At 31.5% G+C, this 23,356-nt stretch overlaps 1 protein-coding gene across 8 annotated transcripts in view; it reads right to left on the bottom strand.

Annotated features, from left to right (window-relative positions):
- LOC143054468 (uncharacterized) overlaps positions 1–23,356 on the bottom strand; it is a 58,268-nt gene that overhangs the window by 6,506 nt on the left and 28,406 nt on the right. For all 8 annotated transcript variants that reach the window (XM_076227490.1, XM_076227494.1, XM_076227503.1 and 5 more), the window contains 13 exons: positions 13,864–14,070; positions 12,783–13,002; positions 12,253–12,360; positions 11,637–11,713; positions 10,548–10,698; positions 9,227–9,503; positions 7,033–7,289; positions 3,252–3,371; positions 2,340–2,495; positions 1,918–2,034; positions 1,360–1,533; positions 858–1,091; positions 172–258 (listed from right to left, as the gene is read on the bottom strand). In XM_076227490.1, the coding sequence (XP_076083605.1) occupies positions 172–258; positions 858–1,091; positions 1,360–1,533; positions 1,918–2,034; positions 2,340–2,495; positions 3,252–3,371; positions 7,033–7,289; positions 9,227–9,503; positions 10,548–10,698; positions 11,637–11,713; positions 12,253–12,360; positions 12,783–13,002; positions 13,864–14,070 (2,185 nt within the window). The remainder of the gene's footprint in view (positions 1–171; positions 259–857; positions 1,092–1,359; positions 1,534–1,917; positions 2,035–2,339; positions 2,496–3,251; positions 3,372–7,032; positions 7,290–9,226; positions 9,504–10,547; positions 10,699–11,636; positions 11,714–12,252; positions 12,361–12,782; positions 13,003–13,863; positions 14,071–23,356) is intronic.

The following is a 23,356-nucleotide window of genomic DNA, read 5'->3' as shown; positions in this document are numbered from 1 at the left end:
CAATTTAAAAGTGCACATGTAATGGTATTGATAATAGTTTTAAAATAAAAGCCACTTTAATAATCTTCTAAATATTTTGTATACCTTAAATACCTCAAATTTTACACCACCAAAAATAAACCGATATACAGAGGACATAAGCATTAGTTGTGTACCGTAATAACAACTTACTTTAACACCACTCTTGGGATTATACTGACAGATGTAAGTCAGATCCTGGTCTATAGCTTTATTGTCCTGGCCTTTCGTAAGCTTGTTCTGAAATGACAAAATCAAAGTTTCATTATGGTGAGTTATTGTTCTATCCTTTGATATAAGGAAGAATATTTTGAAGGGGTTGTGTAATTTGAAGAAGGCAGTCATCAGACCAAAGAACATTCATCAGTAACTTTTGACCTGGCTATGTTACATGTTTTAACCAATCAAATTTGAAAAAGGCAATCATCAGACCAAAGAATAGTCATCAGTTTTCAATGTCCTGTAACATTCACTTTAAACTGCAGGTTTAGAAATCAATTTTTAAAAGAAAATATTCACAGTTCATAATAAAATTTATAAATATTGGTATTTCAAAAAAATTGTTCTGACCAATCAGTCAGATTTTAAGGTGTCAGGTTGGAAATGAAAGATATCATTCCTGCAGAATTGTTATTTAGCTTTCACTAACTTACACACAACTTTTTTTCATGAGTTAATCAGAATAATGAGTTTTTAAGGAAGGAAATGTTCAAAGCTTAGCTGATCTTCTAACTGACTCTTCCTCCCTTAAGCTCTTGTTTTAACTTTTACTAACTTCGACACAACCTTTTCTCATGAGTTCATCAGAATGATGAGCTTTTGAAATGTTTGAACCTTACCCTGATGTACTCCTCAATATTTTTGTCACTCCTGTAGAAACTTTCTTTAGCTTTCGCCAGTTTAGCTACAGCATCTCTCATGGGTATTGATGGTCTTTTCATCATAGAGTGGAACAAGCGACTCTCTCCTTTTGTTGGTAAACATTTGGATGAATAGTAAATACGATCAGTGTACCTAGGTCTGGGAATGTGAAGTCCAAGTCTTAACCAATCTGTCTCTGGCACTTTACTTTGCTGAAAAATAGCAATAAGTTATTACGATATGAAACAGTCGTCGTAGGTTTTTCTTTAATATCATTATAAATTAGAAATTGAGACTTTTTTTATAAAGAATAATGGTTATAATTTGTCCATAAATATTATATCTGATTTGTGTTCAATATGGCTAATGTCATTAATACAATGGAAGTTCAGGACTACATATCATAAACATTCAAAAGTTTATGTAAATAGTACAGTTATAAACATGTTTTTATGATTAATTGAATACATATTAACTAACCTCTAAAGCTTTTCCTGTAGAACCTTTGGGTACTCTTGTTAGCCTGACAAGAGCTGAGGCACAAGGTACAATTCTAATATTAGCATCCCTGAGACTAGATTCTGAGAGTGGATCAACACCATTTGGTCCCTGACTGTATAGCCTTAACTGATGTGCTCCTTCATTTAGTGATATCTGAAAGTAGAATGAAAAGATATTACAGTTTTCCTTAATTTGTCAAATTAGAATTTTTCTAGTGATTGAATATGTTGCAATCTTTTCTGAAATCATAAGCCTAAGTATTCATAGCAATATTTTCAATTGTATAAAGTGATGTCAAATGTGACAGTAGTTCTATTACAGTTATGGTTATAACATTTTTTGTAGAAAGTCAAAAGTTATAAATTAAACTTTAAATAAAAAAAAAACATTTTACTTCAGACATCCTGTATTGACTGTCAGTCAACAATGCATGGTGACACTTGCCCACAGAATTAAGTTATCTCAATGTGTTGCCCAAACTGGATGCTGTCAGGCGACAAGTACTTCAATACATAAGATAAGAGATTTTCATTATACCTGAAGTCCTGGCTGGTCAACTGTTGGTTGTCTTTCAGTACCAGATTCTACAAATATATTCAATGTGGCATATCCTACTACTGATAAAGACTTGTAAAAGTTGTCTAATGTATAAATCTGAAATGCAGAAAAAAAAGTGTTATTCCTAAAATTATGAGTATGACATTTGATTAAATGCTCTTTTCAATTTGACTCATACAAACTTCGTGCATCAACTGAAAATTAAATATTTTCGCTTGGGTTAAAAAAAAATCAAATGATGTCCAAGACAATTTTATTTTATCTCTCTTTTCTGGTATTTTATCCTGTATTTCAACTAAACCACTATGCAATCAAATATATGTATAAATTTATTTGCTTTTCAAAACCTTAAAATTTGACCCCCCCCCCCCCCTATGAAATGTAATCAACTATTGATTTACCTTCAATAAGAGTGTAGCTGATGGTGGAATGTTTGATTCTCTAAACTCTATTTTGTTTTCGTAAACAGGATTGTATATATCACTGTCTAGTTTTACTGTTGTGTTTATATCTTTTCCAAATACACCATATTTCCTGTCCAAAACTCTACCAGCAACCTGAAAATAATGTACTATTGTTTAATTAAAACACAAAAAATGAATTAAATACGAAATGTATCAATTTCATGGTACATGTACTTAGTTTAAAAACAGTGACAACTTCAGTAAATTATATAACATCACTGCACCATACAAAGTGAAAAAAAAAACAAATATAAACATAATGGTTTATTGAAAGTAATAACTTAGCTGACATGTCAGTAATTGCTAGTAGTCTTTTGTTAATTGTATCATTGTAATTTTGCTTAGTATCTTTTGTTACCTTTTCTGACATCAGACTCAGACTTCTATTGAACTGAGTTTTACTGTGTGTATTGCTATGTGTGTGTTTTTTCTACATTGACTAGAGGTATAGGGGAGGGTTGAGATCTCACAAAACATGTTTTACAATGCACAATTTTTGTGCCTGTACCATGTTAGGAACCTCTGGCCTTTGTTTGTCTTGTATGATTTTTAATTTTAGTTCATTTACATATTTCGGAGTTTATTATGACATCCTTTATCACTCAACTAGTACAGATCTTTGTTTAGGGGCCAGATAAAACACGCCTCCAGGTGCAGAATTTTCTCGCTGTGTTAAAGACCCATAGGTGGCTGTTTTCTTCTTGTTGTCTGTCTGACACATTCCCCATTTCCATTCTTATTTTTTCCTTTAGGTTTACAAAGATGCAATAATTTGTTTTGTACTAATGGGATACATAATTCGTCATATTGTTTAACACAATGAACTAGTATCTATTTATCTTTACTTACTTTTGAGAAAGTGACAGAATCGGGCAGAAATCTACATCCATCTATATATAAATCAAATCCATCTCCAATTAAAAATGGTTCTTTAGGTGGCGTCTTTCTGTCTAATGGTAACCAGGCAAACTATAAAATAAAAAGATATAAAACAAGAGTTCTTATGTCCACTGCATATTTTATCTGTCCAAGGTCAAAAAATAAATAAAAGATGTTTGTTTGTTCTTTAAAACATTATCTTTGAGAGTTGAAAAATTGAGAGCTATTTCTGATATATTCAATATATCCAAGGGGCATAACTCATTAATTCACCAAGACATTGCTGTTATAAACCATTGATATGAATTTAATAAAAATCTGGCAAAAATTGTGTCAGAGCGGCTACAATGCAAATTTGCATATAGTTTATATTTCTAAGGGGCACAACTATTAAAAAAATAATTTATCTGCTCTGATAATTTTGAACTTGTTGGATACATTGCTGATATAAACCTTCAATATAAACTTCATAAAAATATGTCAATAATTGTACATATGAGTGCCCTTATAATTTAATTTTCCTTACAATTAATGTTTCCAAGGGCCATTACTCTTAAACAAAAAGTTAATCTGCTCTGATTTTTCAAACTCATATGAGACATTGCTGATATAAATCTATGATATAAATTTTATAACAAGAGAGCGCTAACAAGACTGTATGGAAGGACGTACAGTATTCCCCCCCCCCCCCCCGCATTGTGTTGATTGACAATTTTGGTCATGGTGACTTATTTGTAGGTCTTACTTTGCTGAACATTATTGCTGTTTACAGTTTATCGCTATCTATAATAGTATTAAAGATAATAACCAAAAGCTGCAAAATTTACTTAAAATTACCAATTCAGGGGCAGCACCCCTTTAACAGGTTGTCCGATTCGTCTGATCAACAATTTTACCCCATATCAGATTTGCTCTAAATGCTTTGGTTTCAAAGATATAAGTCAAAATATACATTTTACCCCTGTGTTCTATTCTTAGCAATTGCGGCCATCTTGGTTGGATGGCCAGGTCATCGAACACATTTTTTAAACTAAATACCCCAAGGATGGTTGTAGCCAATTTTACTTAAATTTGGCCCAGTAGTTTCAGAGGAGAAGATTTTTGTAAAAGTTTACAGAAGCCAGACGCCAAGTGATGAGAAAAGCTCACTTGACCTTTCAGGTCAGGTGAGCTAAAAACTCATATCTAATTCTTAAAATTCATACAGGATTTATGTTTTTCTTAGACATAAGTATACAATTGTCCCAAAATCAAAGGATCTCAATCACAGGAGAAAAAGAAGAAAATCACATAAATTGAATTGGGAAACTTAAATTGGATTTAGCATGAATAATGATGGTAATGCACTTCCATACAGGGAGGAAGGATCTTTTATTTTACTTTGTCAAAAGTCCAATGTACCACAGTGGTATGCAGTGTTCTACCCATATATTTTCCTTAGCATCCTGGTAAACAGGAAAAATTGAAATACCATCTTGTTTCTGAAAATTATAGCATGATCTGCATCACATCTATAACATAATTGATAAGAACACCACTTCAGATAGCATCACATTTAAGATTATACCATCACATTACCATGATGCTAAAAGACTCTGCATGGTTCATATCATAGATACAGATATATTTATAACATCACCTACCTATTAAATATGTATTTATTTTATTTTATTTGACCAAAGTACATCACGCACGTAATACTAAAAATGTGTGCACTGTCAACGCTTTTTACAACCCTGTGAAGTTACAAAAAGAAGCATTCAATACTTATAAATCCACTTTTTTTAGCTAGGATCATGAAAACAAGATTTTTATCAAGTTTTTATTTATTTTACCTGTGTACTTTATTGTGGGACCTCGTGTCATCATGATTGATAAATTTTATTGAATATTGCAGTTGGGTAAGGAATAACACAAGAATTGCAATTCACCAATCATAATACCATATTTAAATGAAACATGCATCTTATGTAATCACATAGACCTAACAAGATATGAGTTCAAAGGACGTATACCTCTGACAAGACCAAATAATTGTATTATTATTATTATTATTATGACTGAAAACGGTAAATTTTATTATAAATAGAAAAACATGAGTCTACTTACTGTAGGTCTAATCTATTTTTTAAATTTGCATTTTTTTAGTATTGCAACAAAAACAATCATTATTTATGACCAGGAACTCTAGATTTTACTATGTTTAAAATATTGCATTAAAATTTTAAATCAATAATTAGGTATAAGTAAAAACTTAACCATAAATAAAATCTGTCTCAATTCAAGGGAGATAATCAATAAAATCTATATTACATGCAATTTCACCTTTTTGTAAATAACTTTATCAATTTTTCACTGAAATGCAGCTATTGAAAATTTAACCCACTGTTTTAATAATAAAGTGTTTTTTACTAAGAAACACATTTAAGATATTTTCAACTTTGATTAACTTTGATCTGACAGATAGGTTGTACCTAACTAACTTGTATCAGGGTTAGAAAGATAGTTTTATATTTTTGTTTTAATTTTATAATATAGTCCTAATGCAGTGCTAATTTACATTGTCAGCCCAATAACTATAACAATTGGCCAAAATAACTTAAATTTTAAACAATAAATGTTACGCCAATTGACATAATGGTTGCTCATGCAAACAATACTTACTTAAAATAAAATTTTCAGGTTGATGCTAATAGTCCTATTTGAACAGTAGTCAGTATGGTATAAAATAAAATATGGTGTTCGGCATTTGATGATGAAATTAGTTTCTTCTCAAGCCCTCTGTCTACAATGGCTTAACCCTTTCCTCCATTGAAATTTTTTGTTTGCATACTTGATTCGCATATGATTTTTCAATAAAATGCTGAAAATATGCTTTTTAAGTATCAATGCATTTCGAAAAAAAACTATTTCATCAAATAAATTTAAGTTGGATATTCCTATGATATTCCTTTTCATTTTGAATACAAATTTTATTAAGTCTACTGCAGATATTTTGTAATCAAACCGCTTCAACTGAGGTACTACACAGGCGTCAAAAGGCGTCATTATGGAGTAAAGGGGGTGGCGTCAAAAAGCGTCATTATGGAGGAAAGGGTTAAAAGTGATGGTATAGGGAAGTCATAATATGTAACGTGACTATTATAAATGAAGACTGTTTAAATATGAAAACATCAAAAATGTTGAACATCCCAAGAAATTACTTTAGTAAAGAAATATGGTGACATTGGTCATCCCTGGACTTTTTCCACCCATCAGAAGAACTAATGATGAAGTAGGGCTTCCATTTAGCTGTGCAGAATGTATAAATACATTGTCAGGTCAGGTCTATATGGGGACATAATATCTGATACATCATGTAGGGTGGGTGACCTACTCTTTGCATATTTAAGAACCCCTGCCACAAGCTTCCATCCACTATACCCTTGTTTTCTATCACCAGTCAAATTCCCAACCTTCATCCTAGCCAGCACACCTTGAGGAATGTCTCTATTGGTTAATTTTATTAAACTGGTGATATAGACGATTTCCCATGAGAGGACAGCCAGGTGGCGCTGTCCAAGGTCATTGCGGTCATGTTACTGTACATTTGGTAAAATGACCTGACAAATTAGTTTCAAAAATTAATTTCTGATGTGTTTTTTTATTTGATGGAACCTTGACCCTAAATGTGCACTAACAAGACTTCATTATAAGGCAGTATAAATAGAAAAAAAGAAACCTCCTAACCTCAGGTAAGAAATCTGCTTACCTCAGGTAAAACTTCTTCTCCATCTTCTGCTGACTCCTCACTTGGGGTCAATGAACCTGGGCGGGGCTGACCTTGAAATATGTGGAGTCTGAGAGAAGCTTTGCCATACCTCGTCCAATCACTTTTGTAAGGTCTATTGTCAAACGGTATCTGAGTACTGTCAGGTACTGGTGGGTAGAATAATTTGAGGGTGTGAGTTCCTGTGTTTATGTTCATTGTATTGGGATTGAAATTCCTTCTGGTCCTCAAAGACAAATCTACAATATATAAAGAATGTAATATTAAATATATAAACTATGAGTTCTTGTTGTCAAGAGACAAATCTAACTTATCTAGCACCTGTCATCACTTTGAACTACAAGGTATAGTTCTTTGAGACAAATCAACACTATTAGGTACCTAGCATTTACTCTAAGACTATGAGTTCTAGTTCTCAAAGACAAATATTAAATATACAGTACATAACATTTATTTTTCTTATTTCTTATTCTTTCCAAATTTTTCACACTAAAAATCAGATGCAGATACAGAAGAAGCAATCAAATTCACCAATAAGATATTTTAAACATTAGGTGTTGATGTGAGTCTAATATTTTGTTCCAAAAAGGGTGTTGCTTAAATTGAATTTGACCTTATTTGAGAATTTTTTTTATCATCAGCCTTCAAGTTTCCATAAAAATTACATTTTTGGTGTCAAGTTGGTTTTCACATAAGTTACAAACTAATGACATTTGAGAAGACAACACAAGTCCTATCAAAAAGAAAATCATTCAAAACTTTTGCATTGGTTTTCCTCTTTAATTGTCATCTAAAAATCCAAAGAGGGTATTTGAATGATAATAACAGTCATGGGACAAAAGTGAGTTCTCACTCAAAAAAAGTCCTATCATTTTAACTAAAATCAATATTTAAAAAAAAAATATAACCAAGTAACTGTATGAGCGATTTTTATAAAATAGATACCAAAAGATGTAAAAATGTCTGAGGTTATTGTTTTTTTAGTCATAATTTTCTTGAGTTTCGTTTTCATCATCTGACATTTCTACATCTTTTGGTATCTATATCATGAAAATCGCTTATACAGTTACTTCGTAATAATTTTTTGAAAAATATCGATTTTAGTTGAAATGATAGGACTTTTTTTTACTGGGAACTCACTTTTGTCCAATGACTTTAGGACCACTGTTTATGCAGGCCCTTATAACCAAAGCTGATGACCATTATGAATAATCAAAACTTCTAGCATATTGTTGATCAAAAAATTTGTAAGGGTTCCGCGGAACCCAGTGTCTCGCCTACTTTTGCTGTTAATCGCAGACTCAACAAAATGAGGAAAAACATCAATAAAAATTTCCCTCTCGATACTGTCTTTTGATTGAAAGAAGCTTCCAAGTTTGGTAAAAAATCCAGGATAGTTTATGAATCTAATAAATGTTGTATAAACTTTAACTGCAGACTGTATGTAATGTTAACTGGAAGTCCATTGATAAGTAAAATACGGAAAAAGCGAATTTTTTTTTTTACAAAATTTACTTCTGAATAATATCTTATGATCAGAAACAAGCCTCTGTCTAAGTTTGGTAGAAATCCAGGATAGTTTAAGAACATTATAAAAATTTTAAAAACTTAAACCACAGAGTGAATGTTTTGTTTCTGGCAAAAAAACTAAGTCCATTAATAAGTAGATATACGGAAAAGTGGAAATTTATTTTTACAAAATTTTCTTCTTGATACTATCTTATGATTATAAACAAGCTTCTGTCCAAGTTTGGTACAAATCAAGGATAGTTTATGAAAGTTATTAAAATTTTTAAAACTTTAACCACAGAGTGAATGTAATGTTTCCTCGCAGAAAAACAAAGTCCATTTATAAGTAAAATACGGAAAAAATGGAATTTTATTTTTACAAAATTTACTCCTGGATACTTTCTTATGATCATAAACAAGCTTCTGTCCAAGTTTGGTAGAAATTCAGTATGGTTTAAGAAAGTTATTAAAATTTCAAAAACTTTAACCACAGAGTGAATATTTGTGGACGCCGCCGACGACGACGCCGACGACGACGGAATGTAGGATCGCTTAGTCTCGCTTTTTCGACTAAAGTCGAAGGCTCGACAAAAATGGAAGACAAATCCTCAAAATTTGTTCACTAGCTGACCATTTACAGTAACATAAATTATAGAATTATATGTACCTTCTGTAGACATCACTAAAGGAACAGCAGTCCAAGCAACAAGTGTTTCCTCGTCATAAAGTGTGGCATCATTTTGTTGATCATGTAAAATAATATCATCTGTAACAATATCTTGTCGTTTACGTAAATAAAAACGTGCAATTAAAATCATATCCCCCTGCATATCTACATTGTTGAAAGTAGCTTCCTGCTGTCCAAAGACGTGGAAGCCATATTTAAAGTTAGATTTAACAGCAGTAGTACTACAAGTTACAGGACTAGTGGATGATTGCACAACCTGAAAAATAAAACATTAAGATTGAAAGAAAAACCTCACAAGTCATAAAAAATCATAAGAATATATTATATTGATATAATTTAAAATATTTTCTTACGATGGTAAGTGTGCAAAAGCTCCATCTAGTCTCATCATTAAATCAGTAATGAGCTCTTTTAGTACATCTATACATCTATATATAACATGAACATGAATGAATATACATACATGTATATAAAGATTCTACCACTGCATTGAGTGTGATACGATATTTATCCACTAGAGATATTTAAATTTTCAAATTTAAAACGCTAGGCTCGCAGAGTATTTTAAATATTTAAAATTTAACTGTCGAGAGTGGATAAATATCGTATTAAATGAGATTTGTGGTGGAATCTGTTTCTCTAATGATTTTTAAACAATATGCAGACAAATTCAATACTTTTTTTGAAATGATCTGCAAAAAGATGTGTTCTTTCTATGTGACGTCATCAGGCATTGTTGCCTTTTTTAGTGCCGTCACAATAGGAAATTCAGAGGAAAGCAAGAAAATTTGACGTCATAATCGAATTTTGACCAATGAAGAACTGAGATCAAATGATCCACACGCATAATCAACATATCAGGAAAGGGATAAATTGTGTAAGAATTGGAGAAATATATATAAATATACTCATTGAACACCACTGCTTTTCAATTAAACTAAGTAATTATCTAACTTGGATCTATCTTATCTTTTCAAATCAAATTGGTGCAGATGAAAATTACTTTTTTTAGCAAATGAAAACTTTGTTAAAATTTTGAGTTTAAAAATTTGGTGCAAACTTCATTAGCCCTGTACATAAGCAACAACATTTAACAAATAAGTCACACATGAATAACTTATTGTGGTTTAGATAACTGAATTACTCATTAAGAGTTGAGGCAAGTGTGTCAATTTAATATCAAAATTATATCAGAATATCACCTCAGATGCAATATGAAATGCACAAAATAAATAAGAAACTATTAAACAATTTTTCTTATAAATTTTCTTTTTAATTTTGTTGTAATTTAATGTATTACCTTTCCAGTGGAAGCATAATACGCTGTAACTCTAACTTTCCCCTCCCCATACTCCGCCTTCTTCACTCTGTCAACCTGGAATCCTATTGTTGTATCCCTGGGGAGCAAAGGTGCCCCCGTTGGGGTTATAGAAGGTAAGCGCAGTTCTCGGCTATAAAATTAAAATGATACAGAAATAATATCTATGTAAAAGTAGTCTTTATCAATGAAAAAGTAGTAAACAATATTGTAAATTCAATTGAACAGGCATTGCTTTAACTATGTAAATAAAGGTAACAAATAGCAATCAAAGTCCTTGTGAGCACTAAAGAGTAAAGATTGCTTTCATTTTGCAATTTTGTGATTTTTCAAATAAAAAATTGAATTGTAGTTTGCTAGGCAAATTCAGTTGGAGTTATCTTCCTCTGTTCATGATTGTACATTTATAGTTTAACCTTTTCTTATAACCAATGTTTTTTGACAAGTATAGTTATTCATATACATATCATATTGTGATGTCCTTAAATTGCATAAATACATTTAATCAGAAGATTTAGATTTAAGCTGTTTTGTAAGATAAGTGCAGATTTCTGTAACAAAGTCAGATTTCCTTTTATCCATATGTCAAATGAACAACTGAATGCTGGAAAGATAGTAAGAATATATAGCATCAATGACTCAAATGATAAGTCTGCATAATGTTATATATAGCAGTAAACCATTTCCATTAGCTAAAGTATATTGTAATTCAAGTGTGTATAATGACTATGAAAAACTGCTCTAAAAATAAGCATCTACCAAAACTTTATGTATACCAGTGTATATACATTATATTATTTCAAATCAAAACCAAAATCTTCAGGCATTCTTAAAAAAAATTGTTACATTTTGTAGCACCTAAAACCCTCCTCCTTTTCAGTTCTTCATTTCTATTCCCTATAATTTTGAAACTTTTATACTGAAAATGTTAGTTTATATCCAACACCAGAGAGAAATTGATTTTCAAGTATTCCCAAAGCAGAACATGCAGATAGGAGCAGGGTCCTGATACTACAAAGAGAAAGTAGAAAATGAAAGTTGAAATTTATGTATAGCTGACCCTGACATTACCTGGACATTCTAGATCCAATACTAGGAGGGGGAGGAGGGTTTTGTACCAGTGTTGGTGATTTATACAACGATGGAATCTGAAATAAAACAAAGTTTTTACCTTGGTAGGAACAAAAAATGTAACAGCAGAAGGCTACAAATTCATAGATAAGTGAAGAAAGATCAATTTTCTGCAATTTTATTTCAGTTTAATATAAAGCAACATACAAATGACATATTCTAAACCATGCTAGTCTAATTTTCTGTTAGCTGACAACTGGAAGAATATTTTTTTCCTAAATAATTTGCTTTAGAAATGAAAGAAATGTGCAGTACTAAAAACTATCTGTGACTAATAAAAAAACAACATTCTAACAGAACAAAAACATCAATAACAATTGATTTGTTCTTATGAAATCATTTGAATCTTTTAAACACAATAGACTTAAAACAAATTAAGTCCATCTTTAAATAACATATAATAAATACATTTATAAAATGCCTTGACTGAAATATTTTGTTATCAAATATGACATGCAATATTTCATAAAATAAAATATGTTAAGCATATCAGGTTATAAATATATTAAATCAAAAGTAACTATTTGACTACTTAGAGTTTGGTATGTGTACTTACAGTAGGTTGGTTATATTGTTGATGATTAGATGCAGATATATTCAATAATGACTGGACTTCAGAATCTCTCATGTTGACGATACGATAATATAACTCAGCGTCGTCAAACTAAAATAGACAACAAGTCTGCCATGTCAAACAGATACTATATAAAATTTAATTCAGCAACACTTAGAAGAGACAATACATTGTACATTAATAACACAAGTCAGTTAAGAAAAAAGATCGAATATGATAATACAAGTCAGTACGATGTGTGTAATTCACATTTTTTGCATATTACAGAACTTTTGTTTTTTTCTTTTGCCTTTAATGCTTATTTCAATCGTTGGTGAAAATTAAATTAAGAATTCTCCATCCATTCCAGCATACAATGGATAGCTCTGGGGTCAAACTGTGGTGAAGTTTTGGGAAGCTTCTTCTTCCTAATTTCATATTTTTTCTTCTGTATTCAATATGAATTCTGTAACTGATTAAGTTTTATCTGAATAGTTTCTGTCACTACAGTTAAGGGGAGATAACTGACAAACCTTTTCTAATTTCTGTAGTTCACTGGCATGAAGGAATGGTTTGATTGGTACATTTCTAAATGGAATCCTAAATTTTCCTGCTATTAATTTTGCATCATTATCAAACAATGGCACTTTTACCCAGGCACGTGTTATCAAACTGTGTTTGTCATACTCTGAAGCAGGGCCTCCTGACAGCTGTAACTCTACTACAACACCTAAATCTGAGTCAGCTGGACACCTGAAAAATACAACATCTATCATGTAAACCATTGCAATACCTCCTGCATCTGAAATATATAACACTGACAATGTAAACAAGGACATGGCGAACAATTATAACTCTGTAGTCTACATCTAGATATAATTGCCAGGTTTGAATACCATTCAAATGTGCAGTGATCTATATTGCTCCTAACCTCAATGCAATAATGAACATCATCAGTCAAAGGTCATTAATTGTAAGGTTTGCATACATCTATATCTTGATATCTCTTTATACATTCACTTAATAAATATCATTATTTGACGGCTTTTTCATTTGCTCGAATTTGGAATTTATAGAAATGATTGGTGTTATCATGTGTAAAATCTAGGTCAAAATGACCTCTTTTGTACACATTTATGACAATGATGACAATTTGAAATATTAACCTATCCATTTCACAAGATTCATTCCTTGGCATTACTGACCAGAAGCGGTATGTGAAGCCCGATGCACATTTTTTTGTTTCTCAACAACATTACTTAGAAACAAATTGCCACCCACTGTTACAGCACGGCAGCATGTGATATGTTTTGAGGTTTAGTATGACAGCCATTTTCACTGAACTCGATCATATTTTTGTTTGGGGGCCAGCTGGAGTCTGCCTCAGGGGGCAAGATTTTCTCGCTTTGGTGAAGACCTATTGGTGGCCTCAGCTGGTTTTTTTTCCTCTTTCGTTGGGTTGTTGCCTCCTTGACACATTTCCCATTTCCATTCTCAATTTTATTTCATATGTCAAGGGTGTTGAATACTTACTTTTGTACAGGCTTGCTGATTTACTGAAATATTCTGAAAACAAATTAATTACTAGATTACACCATACCATGTGATACTTACTTGGGAACAGGTTGCCTAGCTCCTATTACAGCATTGGCACCACCTGAAGTGCCCACTGCTCTAGTGGCAGGTTCTGTGTAAACAGTTGGCAGGACTGTAGGTTCTCCTATGGACTGACCTGTACCATGCAGACCCACTATCAAACGACATGCTGTGGTCCTTGGGTCCAAGTTCAGTACAAAGTCATAAAATATCATAAAACCAGCACTGAAAGAAAGCAAAAGTAACAATGCAATATAAACTAAAAGAAATATTTTCAAAATATTGTTTTCCTAATTTGCCGAATGGCAACTGAAGGAGAGGTGACAGACACTAAAAGGGATATTCAAACTCTCAAGTCAAAAACAAACCGACAAAGCCATGGCAAAAACTAAACACGACCGAAAGATGAACATAAAACACTATTTAGAAAAACTAAAGACTGAGCACAAACCCCATCTAAAAAAAGTCAGAATCTTAGGTGCTCCTGTAGTGTTAGAAGATCTTGTATTGTTATAGTTGCAGCTTTGTTTTGTTGTCTGTAAAACTGAAATTTTAGTTAAGTTCTGGACAAATTTTTATTTCACTAAGTTTATAGTTGATGTGACTACAACTTCAAGGTAAGCTACCTTTACCAAAAACTTTTACCTGATGCAGGACAGACAAAGGTCTGATGGACAATTGTAGACAGGGCATTTTAAACTGGAGAGGTAATAATATCCCTAATGGTCTGAAGGCATTATTTTAGGAATTCTGTTTCTGTCCTGAATAATTGAGAGGCATACATCAGAAAAGATAGCAACCTCCTACAATCCTATGTTTGGCATAAAAATCGACGACAAATATTATTTATAAGTTTTTTTTGCAGATCTTCTATTGCTGACCATTAAATTTGTGACAGTAATATCAAACAACCAAAATTTATTTTTGGCCTAAGGATTATTCATCCCAAGTTTGGCTGAAATTGTTGCAGTAGTTTCAGGAAAACTGTGGATGCCAAGTGATGGCATTAGCTTATGTAGCCTTGTGACCAAGAGAGGTAAAATTGAAGTCTCTCTTTTGAAATCATATTAGGAAAACATAACCAAACAAGAATGTGTCCATAGTACATAGATGTCCTACTTGCACTTGTTCAGTGGACTGTGAAATTGGGGTAAAAACTCTAATTTGGCATTAAAAATAGAAAATAGAAAGATCATATCACAGGGAAAATGTGTACTTAGTTTCAAGTTGATTGTACTTCAAATTCATCAAAAACTACCTTGACCAAAAACTTTAAACCTGAAGCAGGACAGACGGATGGACTAACAAACAAACAAACGAACAGACCAACAGACCCACAGACCAGAAAACATAATGCCCCTCTACTATTGTAGGTGGTATAGGTTGGGCATAAAAATATTTCAGAGGTGTTGTGGAGTTTTCTACAAAAGTGTAGCGTTCAGTGGTTCATACGAGTTGAGTATGGTGAATTGTTCTAAAATTTGAAGATATGTTGTGACTAAACCTTATGGTAAAGAATTTTTGTTAAAGAGAGTTTTTTATTTTTATGAGAAATACTATAAAGGGTATTAGTATCAGATCATTACAGTTCATCAAAACAGTGACATCACATTTCATGAGATAATGTAATCCTAAATATGATCATACTTGTGATGCACTATATCCAGTATCCCTTGGTCTTCATAGGACCAGTCCTAAATATGATCATACTTGTGATGCACTATATCCAGCATCCCTTGGTCTTCATAGGACCAGAAATAAAACACTTGCTAAAGTGGGGCATCTATATGGCTGAACAGGCTGTATAAAATGGTTGACTAAAGTGGGGCATCTATTTGCCTGAACAGGCTGTATAAAATGGCAGACTAAAGTGGGCCATCTATTTTGCTGAACAGGCTGTATAAAATGGCAGACTAAAGTAGGCCATCTATTTTGCTGAACAGGCTGTATAAAATGGCAGACTAAAGTAGGGCATCTATTTGGCTGAACAGGATGTATAAAATGGTAGACTAAAGTGGGGCATCTATTTGGCTGAATAGGATGTATAAAATGGCTGACTAAAGTGGGGCATCTATTTGGCTGAACAGGATGTATAAAATGGCTGACTAAAGTTTGGCATCTATTTGGCTGAACAGGATGTATAAACTGGCAGACTAAAGTAGGGCATCTATTTGGCTGAACAGGCTGTATAAAATGGCAGACTAAAGTGGGGCATCTATATGGCTGAACAGGATGTATAAAATGGCAGACTAAAGTGGGGCATCTATTTGGCTGAACAGGCTGTATAAAATGGCTGACTTAAAGTGGGGCATCTATTTGGCTGAACAGGATGTATAAAATGGCAGACTAAAGTGGGACATCTATATGGCTGAACAGGATGTATAAAATGGCAGACTAAAGTGGGGCATCTATTTGGCTGAGCAGGATGTATAAAATGGCAGACGAGTCTGGTAAAAATTGAGGTGTTCTGTCTAATGCCTGAGGAAGAGAGTACATCTGTGCCCTGTTTCAAGACTATTCTGTCCCCATCCAGTATTCCCTCATTTTCCAATGGCATTCAAAATTTCCTGCCTTTCATCCTACTGGACCTCTATAACAAGACCTACCTTAAGCTTTTATTGTTAATTTGTTCTTGTCCTAAACATGCAAGAAATATTTTCCATTGAACTTTTGGCAAAAAGCTGCCAATCAATATTGAATAACTAAATTAATAGAGTATTTTTTTCAATGAATTATTTTTCACCTGCTTATGTTTCATTTTTTCCATTATGTTTTGGGGTTTACACTTTTGTGGTTAAAAGTTACTATTTTTAATAACATAAACTTTAAACCAATTTACTGCACCAGATTCACATTTTGACTGTTAATGTCTCTTCAGTGAAGCAAAAGGCCTAAATATTTGAACATTCAAAACCTAATACAAACATTGAAAAGCTGATAAAATTAAATAGGACCAAAAGTATAGCCATTCCTGGAAAAAAATCAGTGTTATACGCAGGGTTGGCAAAGTATTACCCGCCAGGGAAAACCCAGGTGGGAATTCCCGGGTTTTCCCGGGCTGGGCAATACTCCCAGAAATGGGTAATACTGGGCAATAAGACTTTTTAAGCTTATTTTAACACAAAATAGTAAAGTCTTGTTGTAGTTTCATAGTATTATAGCTAAAAGTATACATTTTATACAGATAACCATTGAGAGTCATGTTTCTAGAAGATTGAAAATTCAATTTCATTCTTTTCTTCACTACTTCTATGTAGGCAGAATACAAAATTTGAATATTTTCGAATTATTAATACCTTGTTAATTTTCATGTATTGTTTCAACTATCCAAACTTTTAAAAAAAATGCATTTTATAGCAGTGTTTATGTGAATTGTAAATTTAAATGTCTATGCAATCATATTGCTAAATAAACACCCTACAGGGTCAAGTCATTAACCCTTATAGAAATGAAAAGGCTGAATATTGTTATATAAACATATCAATGTCCTAATCTGAATAATTACTTATTAATTAGTGATGTACATATAAATTATGCAAAAGTAATTTTTCTTACATTTTCTTGTTAATTCTTAATGTAAGATAAATACATTTGAAAAATGAATTCTTTGAATTTATGTTAACAGTTTGACCAATCTAGACGAAAGGGTGATTTAATAGACTTTCAGAAGAAAATTATTGATAAAGGCCTTTTCCATTAATATTTGTGTAATGTGTGACTACATGTTTACTTGTTAAATAGTTGCAAGAATAGTACTTTTTTCAAATGTATATACACTTGTATCATCACTCTCAAACAAGTAAACTAATTTATAAATCAAAATGTGTTTATAAATATCTTAAATGTATTGCAACTGAGTTTGATCACTGAATCCTCTTTAAAATTCAGGCCAGTATTTTATATTACCCAGTATTGCCCAGTATTACCCATTAAAACCCAGTAAAACCCGGGTTTTCCCAGTATTTCCCACTGGGCTGGGCAATACTCATAAAACCCAGGTTTTTGCCAACCCTGGTTATACGTGAGGAAGAAAGAGTCCTTAATTTAGAATGATTTTGTTAAGTTTGAATGCATTATGTTTCAGACTTCCATACAAATTACCAAACTTAGTATCTCATTTGTTAGATACGACATTTTGTGGTTTTGATAATCAAATTGGTTCCCTTTGAATAAAATTTTATAGCATGCATATACAAAAGTCTAATTTATGGGAGTGTTTTAATTATGAATTCCATCATTACACATATTAAATACATAGAAGGTCTTAATATCACATAAATTAAATTCCATTTAAATCTTGATTTGTAAAGAATGTTGATATATATTTGATGATGTAAACACGACACTTCTCTGTTACCCAGATGATTTCATTATCATACCCAGGTGAAAATCTTCTATCAGAATGATCTACCTGATTAGAATCCCCCATGTTGTGTAACAGTGTGACCATAGCAGTCAATAAACATTCAATGCCTTTCAATGGTATTTATCGTTTAGAAATTATTGATGTATATGTTTGTTATGGCCTAAACAAGTCCATCAAAACTCATTAAAATTCTGACAGGTCATTTACTAAAGTGATACCTTTCATACTTATCACATTTATTAAAAATTTCAAAATTAAAGTTAAATTGAAAAGTTTGTAGCTTTAGATATATTTCATTCTTTGATTCAGCTTTTAAACCAGTTTTGATAATTCAATTCAATTACGAAATAAAGCAAAATATAAAACTAAAACTAAAATGGCCATCAATCCATAATATTCAAACAAGACCTCCTCAATAAGCATTATACATAGATCGTTGAGACATTCCTTTTTACAAACACTTGTATATTCTCTTAGAAACACCATTTCACTAGCTATGTGTTTGTTGGTAACTCATCTGAATTTGCATATAGAGCTGCATATGTCAATGAGCTACTTGTTGTGGAATACTGCTATATTCTACTACATGTACATCCATACACCAATCATATGACTGAAGGTTATTGAGTATCCATCTGTGCTCCAGAGTAAGTTTGAATTAATAATAACAGTTTAAATTGAGAACTGACATGTGGAATGTGTCAAAGAGACAACAACCCAAACAAAAAACAGCCAAAGGCTACCAATCGATCTACGAGAAAATCCTGGACCTGGAGGCGTGCTTCAGCTGGCCCTTAAACAAAAATGTGTACTGGTGTAGTGATAATGGACGTTACCTACTTTGTGGGGATTGTTGTCACACTTCCATAATAACATTTTTACACCAAATTTTAATATCTAAGGTTACTAATATGTAGACTGAACTCTGGCATTAGACTGAACATATAACTAAGATAGGTCAAAATTTATAAATGCAACTGGACTAAGAAAAATCGGTCATTTGACCTCCATCATGGTGATATCAAAATTGTGAATGGAAATGGGAAATGTGTCAATAAGACAACAACCCAACCAAGGAGCCAAAGTCTTCAAAACAGCGAGAAAATACTGCCCCCAGAGGAGGGCTTCAGCAGACCCCTAAACAAAAGTGTGTACTTGTTCAGTGAGGATACTGAACTCAATATATAAAAGAACTAAATGTCTGTTTGCAGCACCTTAATAATAACCTAATGACCATTGAAATAAGCACAGTAGGACAGAGGGTTGTAATAGATTATGGAACATCCTTTAGAAAATTTATTATAATAAAATAAAACATAAACTCATAAAATAATTTATTGCGTAAATTCTACAATTCAAATATAACATAAATTATCACAGACAATAGCTTATAACAGCAATATAAGATACATACTTAATTCCATATATATATTTTTTTTTACTTAATAACCATAATTTCAATAAACATAGAGCAGTTAAAGCTAGATAAAAAATATTTAATGTTTAAGCTGGCTACATATTTTTAACAAGAAAATAAATTTCTAATTGCACCCTATAAAACGTAAATCTATTCCACTTACAGCTGGTTGATTATGAAACAGGATTGATATCTTTTCAATTAGAAGTTTATCTATTTTTTGTTTTCTTAATTGAAATTATTATCAAAATATTCAGATAGGACAAGGGTAATTTAGTTTTGCCTACAAAACAGGTTAATTATTTGAAAATCTGTTAGACTTCATGGCAAATTCTAATTTATTCACAATATTCATAAATTACTGTCGCCAGAGACACATAGTATATTGTATTTCATATTTCTGCTGTGGCTGTACAAATATCTTCTGGTTTTCATAGTGTTGTTGGTTTGCTGTTGAAATCACATATACAACAATTAATAAATTGTTTGTTGCTTTTAAAAGTGTCATCTATTCCCAGTTGTAGCAACCATCAGTTTGTAATGATATAGACAAAGAAGAAAGGAGTTACCTAAGATTGAGGATAGAGATTCATTGATAATTTTTAAAACAATGAATAGAGTAATACAAATAAGATGCTTTCTGTGAAGACTATGTCACATTTTTTTGTTCTACCATTTGGGTACATCACATATTTGATATCTATGGAAACATGTCAGACATTATAGAACATAAATGATTGTTGTTTGATGTCAATCAGCAAAGAATTCTTTATAGTAATAAAATTTATTTGTTTAATTTTTTAATATTATGCCAGACTACTACGGAATCTCCCTAAGGAACAAAGTTTGCAGAAGCTAGATTCCACGCAGAGATGTCTATATAAAAAACAATCAAAATAGCTTTATATCAAACTTTAAATCACAGTTCATTATTTGGTTCATTATAACGTACAGTTTCATATTGCTCTCTAGTTAGAGTGTTCCGTATCTGAGGGTTGATAGTCAGAAAAGAGCTGCAAATAAATTTTTTAGTCATGAATCAAAAATATTTCCACATTGACAAATTAACTACATAATTCATGCAAAATATGGTTAAAAGTTTAGAAACCACATGACTTCAGTTCTAATTAGATTTATTGGTGGGTTTAAATATAAGATATTTCAATATAGTTTACAAATAAAAAATTAATCCAAAAATTTGAAGGGTTACTCAAACATGCAAATCCCATGGCAAAAGATTACAAAAATTGGTACTGAAACAAATGGAACAAGTTAATGTCTTGGTTCAGGTAACTTTTTGTGGTTAGTAATAATTTTCAAATGTAACCTTTTGGAAAAGATTCTAAATTAAAATTTAACAAATTTTGAAATTAGTTTCAATGTCAAAATAATTTGAAAATTTACATAAAGATGTATTCAGGCCAAGCTTCATGTAAATCTAATGAGAAGTTGGATCAAGATAATTGAAATATTTTTGATGTAGATTTTTTTTAATAGATGCGGATAATGAATCTTGACTTTGTTGAAATTGTTTTGATCAATATAATATATTTCATGTTTATATTTTGAGTGTATAGATATGCATTCATATTAAAATGAAGATTTAAAGCGTTTCATATCTTTGTAATTAACAGACCACAATCATTGTACTTTTTTTACACATAAATCTCACATATAAAGCAAAATCAATGACTCCATATGTTCTCAAGTTTATATCAACATGTAGCAAAAATTAAAACAAAATGAACAAAAAGATTGATTTAACTTGGGATTTCTATTTTCAAACATTACAATTTAAGAATTGACACTTCTTTTATGTACTTTTATAATGTTACAAAAGTGTTGAATCAGGTACATATATTTTTTCATGTGAAGTACTTCAGTCTGAACATTAACATGTACCCACCCAAATATAACTACACAAAAAATTGAATTCTAAAGTAAGTTTTCCACATATGTATTGGCAAGACACTCATTATCAGTTCACAAACAAACAACTCATTTAACCAAGTACATTTGTACAACATTAATCATCTCATCCAAATACACTAAACAAAAGTCAATAGATGTCTACTTTAACCATTGCAATGCATTTGAAAGTTGTTGCAATGCAGTCATCTACTACAATGTTATTGCAATGCAGTCACTGGCTTGATATGGAGATTTGTTGAAGGCTCTGTTAGTACTACACACATTTTGGCCCTATTCAAAAGAGGAAAACCAGATTAAATTCCTGACAAATACAATGAAGTTTAAATTTTGAAAACTTTTCTAATTAAATTCAATTATGTTTTCTGTTTCTTTACAAATGATTTATCATACTGTTGAACTGCAACTTCAAAACATGTTTTACATTAATTTTAAAATTTTTATTTATATCCAAGGTAAAAACAAAAACATTGAAATTTTATTGTGACAACAAATTATATTTTGCAGAACCTTAGTAAAAGGAATATAGAAAAGAATACTCAAAAATTTCCATTAATTGCTTTTATAAAAACACACTGTATTAAGCAATAGTGCTGTGTCATGCTTGTGTATTAGTATAAATATGTTGAAAGCAGGGGGGAATAATATATATATAGAAAGTAGGAACAAATATCTATCTGATTTTTTGGAAACTACACGTGATTTCTAAAGGTTTAGTGCAGATAAAAATGTCTAGGGTTTTTAACCTGGTTCTACAGTTCCACTATTTAAGAAGTTGTTTCTTGATTTTCGTTTTCTTCATCAATTTTTTTAGGGTCAGGATAACCTTTCCTACTCTGCGTAGAAACCCATGTGTGGAATGCTGAGGACAAATTCTGTCGATTAAAACGGTCTGTGCTAAAATTTATAAGAGAATAATCATCCCAATATTACCCAAAAAAATATTTGAATTCCAGACATACTATAAATATTTGGGTCATAACCACCACCAAAAACCAACCAAAATTTAGAAGTGTGTTAAATCAAGCAAGTAAATTGAAGACCAACATATTATTTCATACAAACTAACCTCAAAACTCTTAAAACCATCTAACTCTGAAACTAATAAATTTTAGTTCAATGAAATAAAGAGGAGTACTTTCGGCTTTTAAATCTCTTAGATCCTTTATAAAATTACAATACTAGTATCTAAAACCATTTTCCCCATTTTAATCATATATTCTATGATAAAAAATTAATACAAAACAAAGCAGCCATTTTACAGATCTAAACATAAACTACAGGGAAAAGATACAATAAATATTTCAGATGTTAATTTGAAAGCAGTGCCGGTGAGTAGTAACAGTGGTACATTGAACTTACGAACTTTTATAAAATTTAATCAGGTTCATCAATATCAACATTATAATCACGTTCAGGGCGAGCAGTGGGCGGGACTTGCCTAGACATCTTTCCGTGTTGGGTAGATACCCATGTGTGATGACCTGTTGGAACATACCTATTAGGACTAAAAAGAGCCGAAAGAAAATTAACATTGTAAAGATAATACAATTTTAGAAGCTGAAATTTATGTAGTGATTTGAAAACAAAGAAAAGTTTTATCACCTTCTTTTGCACATGGATATCTACCAAATAAAAATATTATAAAAATCTAGCAAAAATGATTACTGGTAAAAAAAAATAATACATTAGATTATCAGTTTCTATAGATATACAATTAGGGTGTGTGTAGCAGCCTGTAGTTAAGCTTCAACAAACCTCCATTTTACCTTACACAACTTTAAAGGACGCACGTAATG

The sequence above is a fragment of the Mytilus galloprovincialis genome, chromosome 1, assembly GCF_965363235.1.
Source record: "Mytilus galloprovincialis chromosome 1, xbMytGall1.hap1.1, whole genome shotgun sequence".
In the NCBI taxonomy this organism is placed as follows: Eukaryota; Metazoa; Mollusca; class Bivalvia; order Mytilida; family Mytilidae; genus Mytilus; species Mytilus galloprovincialis.
The sequence above is the reverse complement of the archived record's forward strand: the minus strand, read 5'-3'. Positions and strand labels throughout refer to the sequence as shown.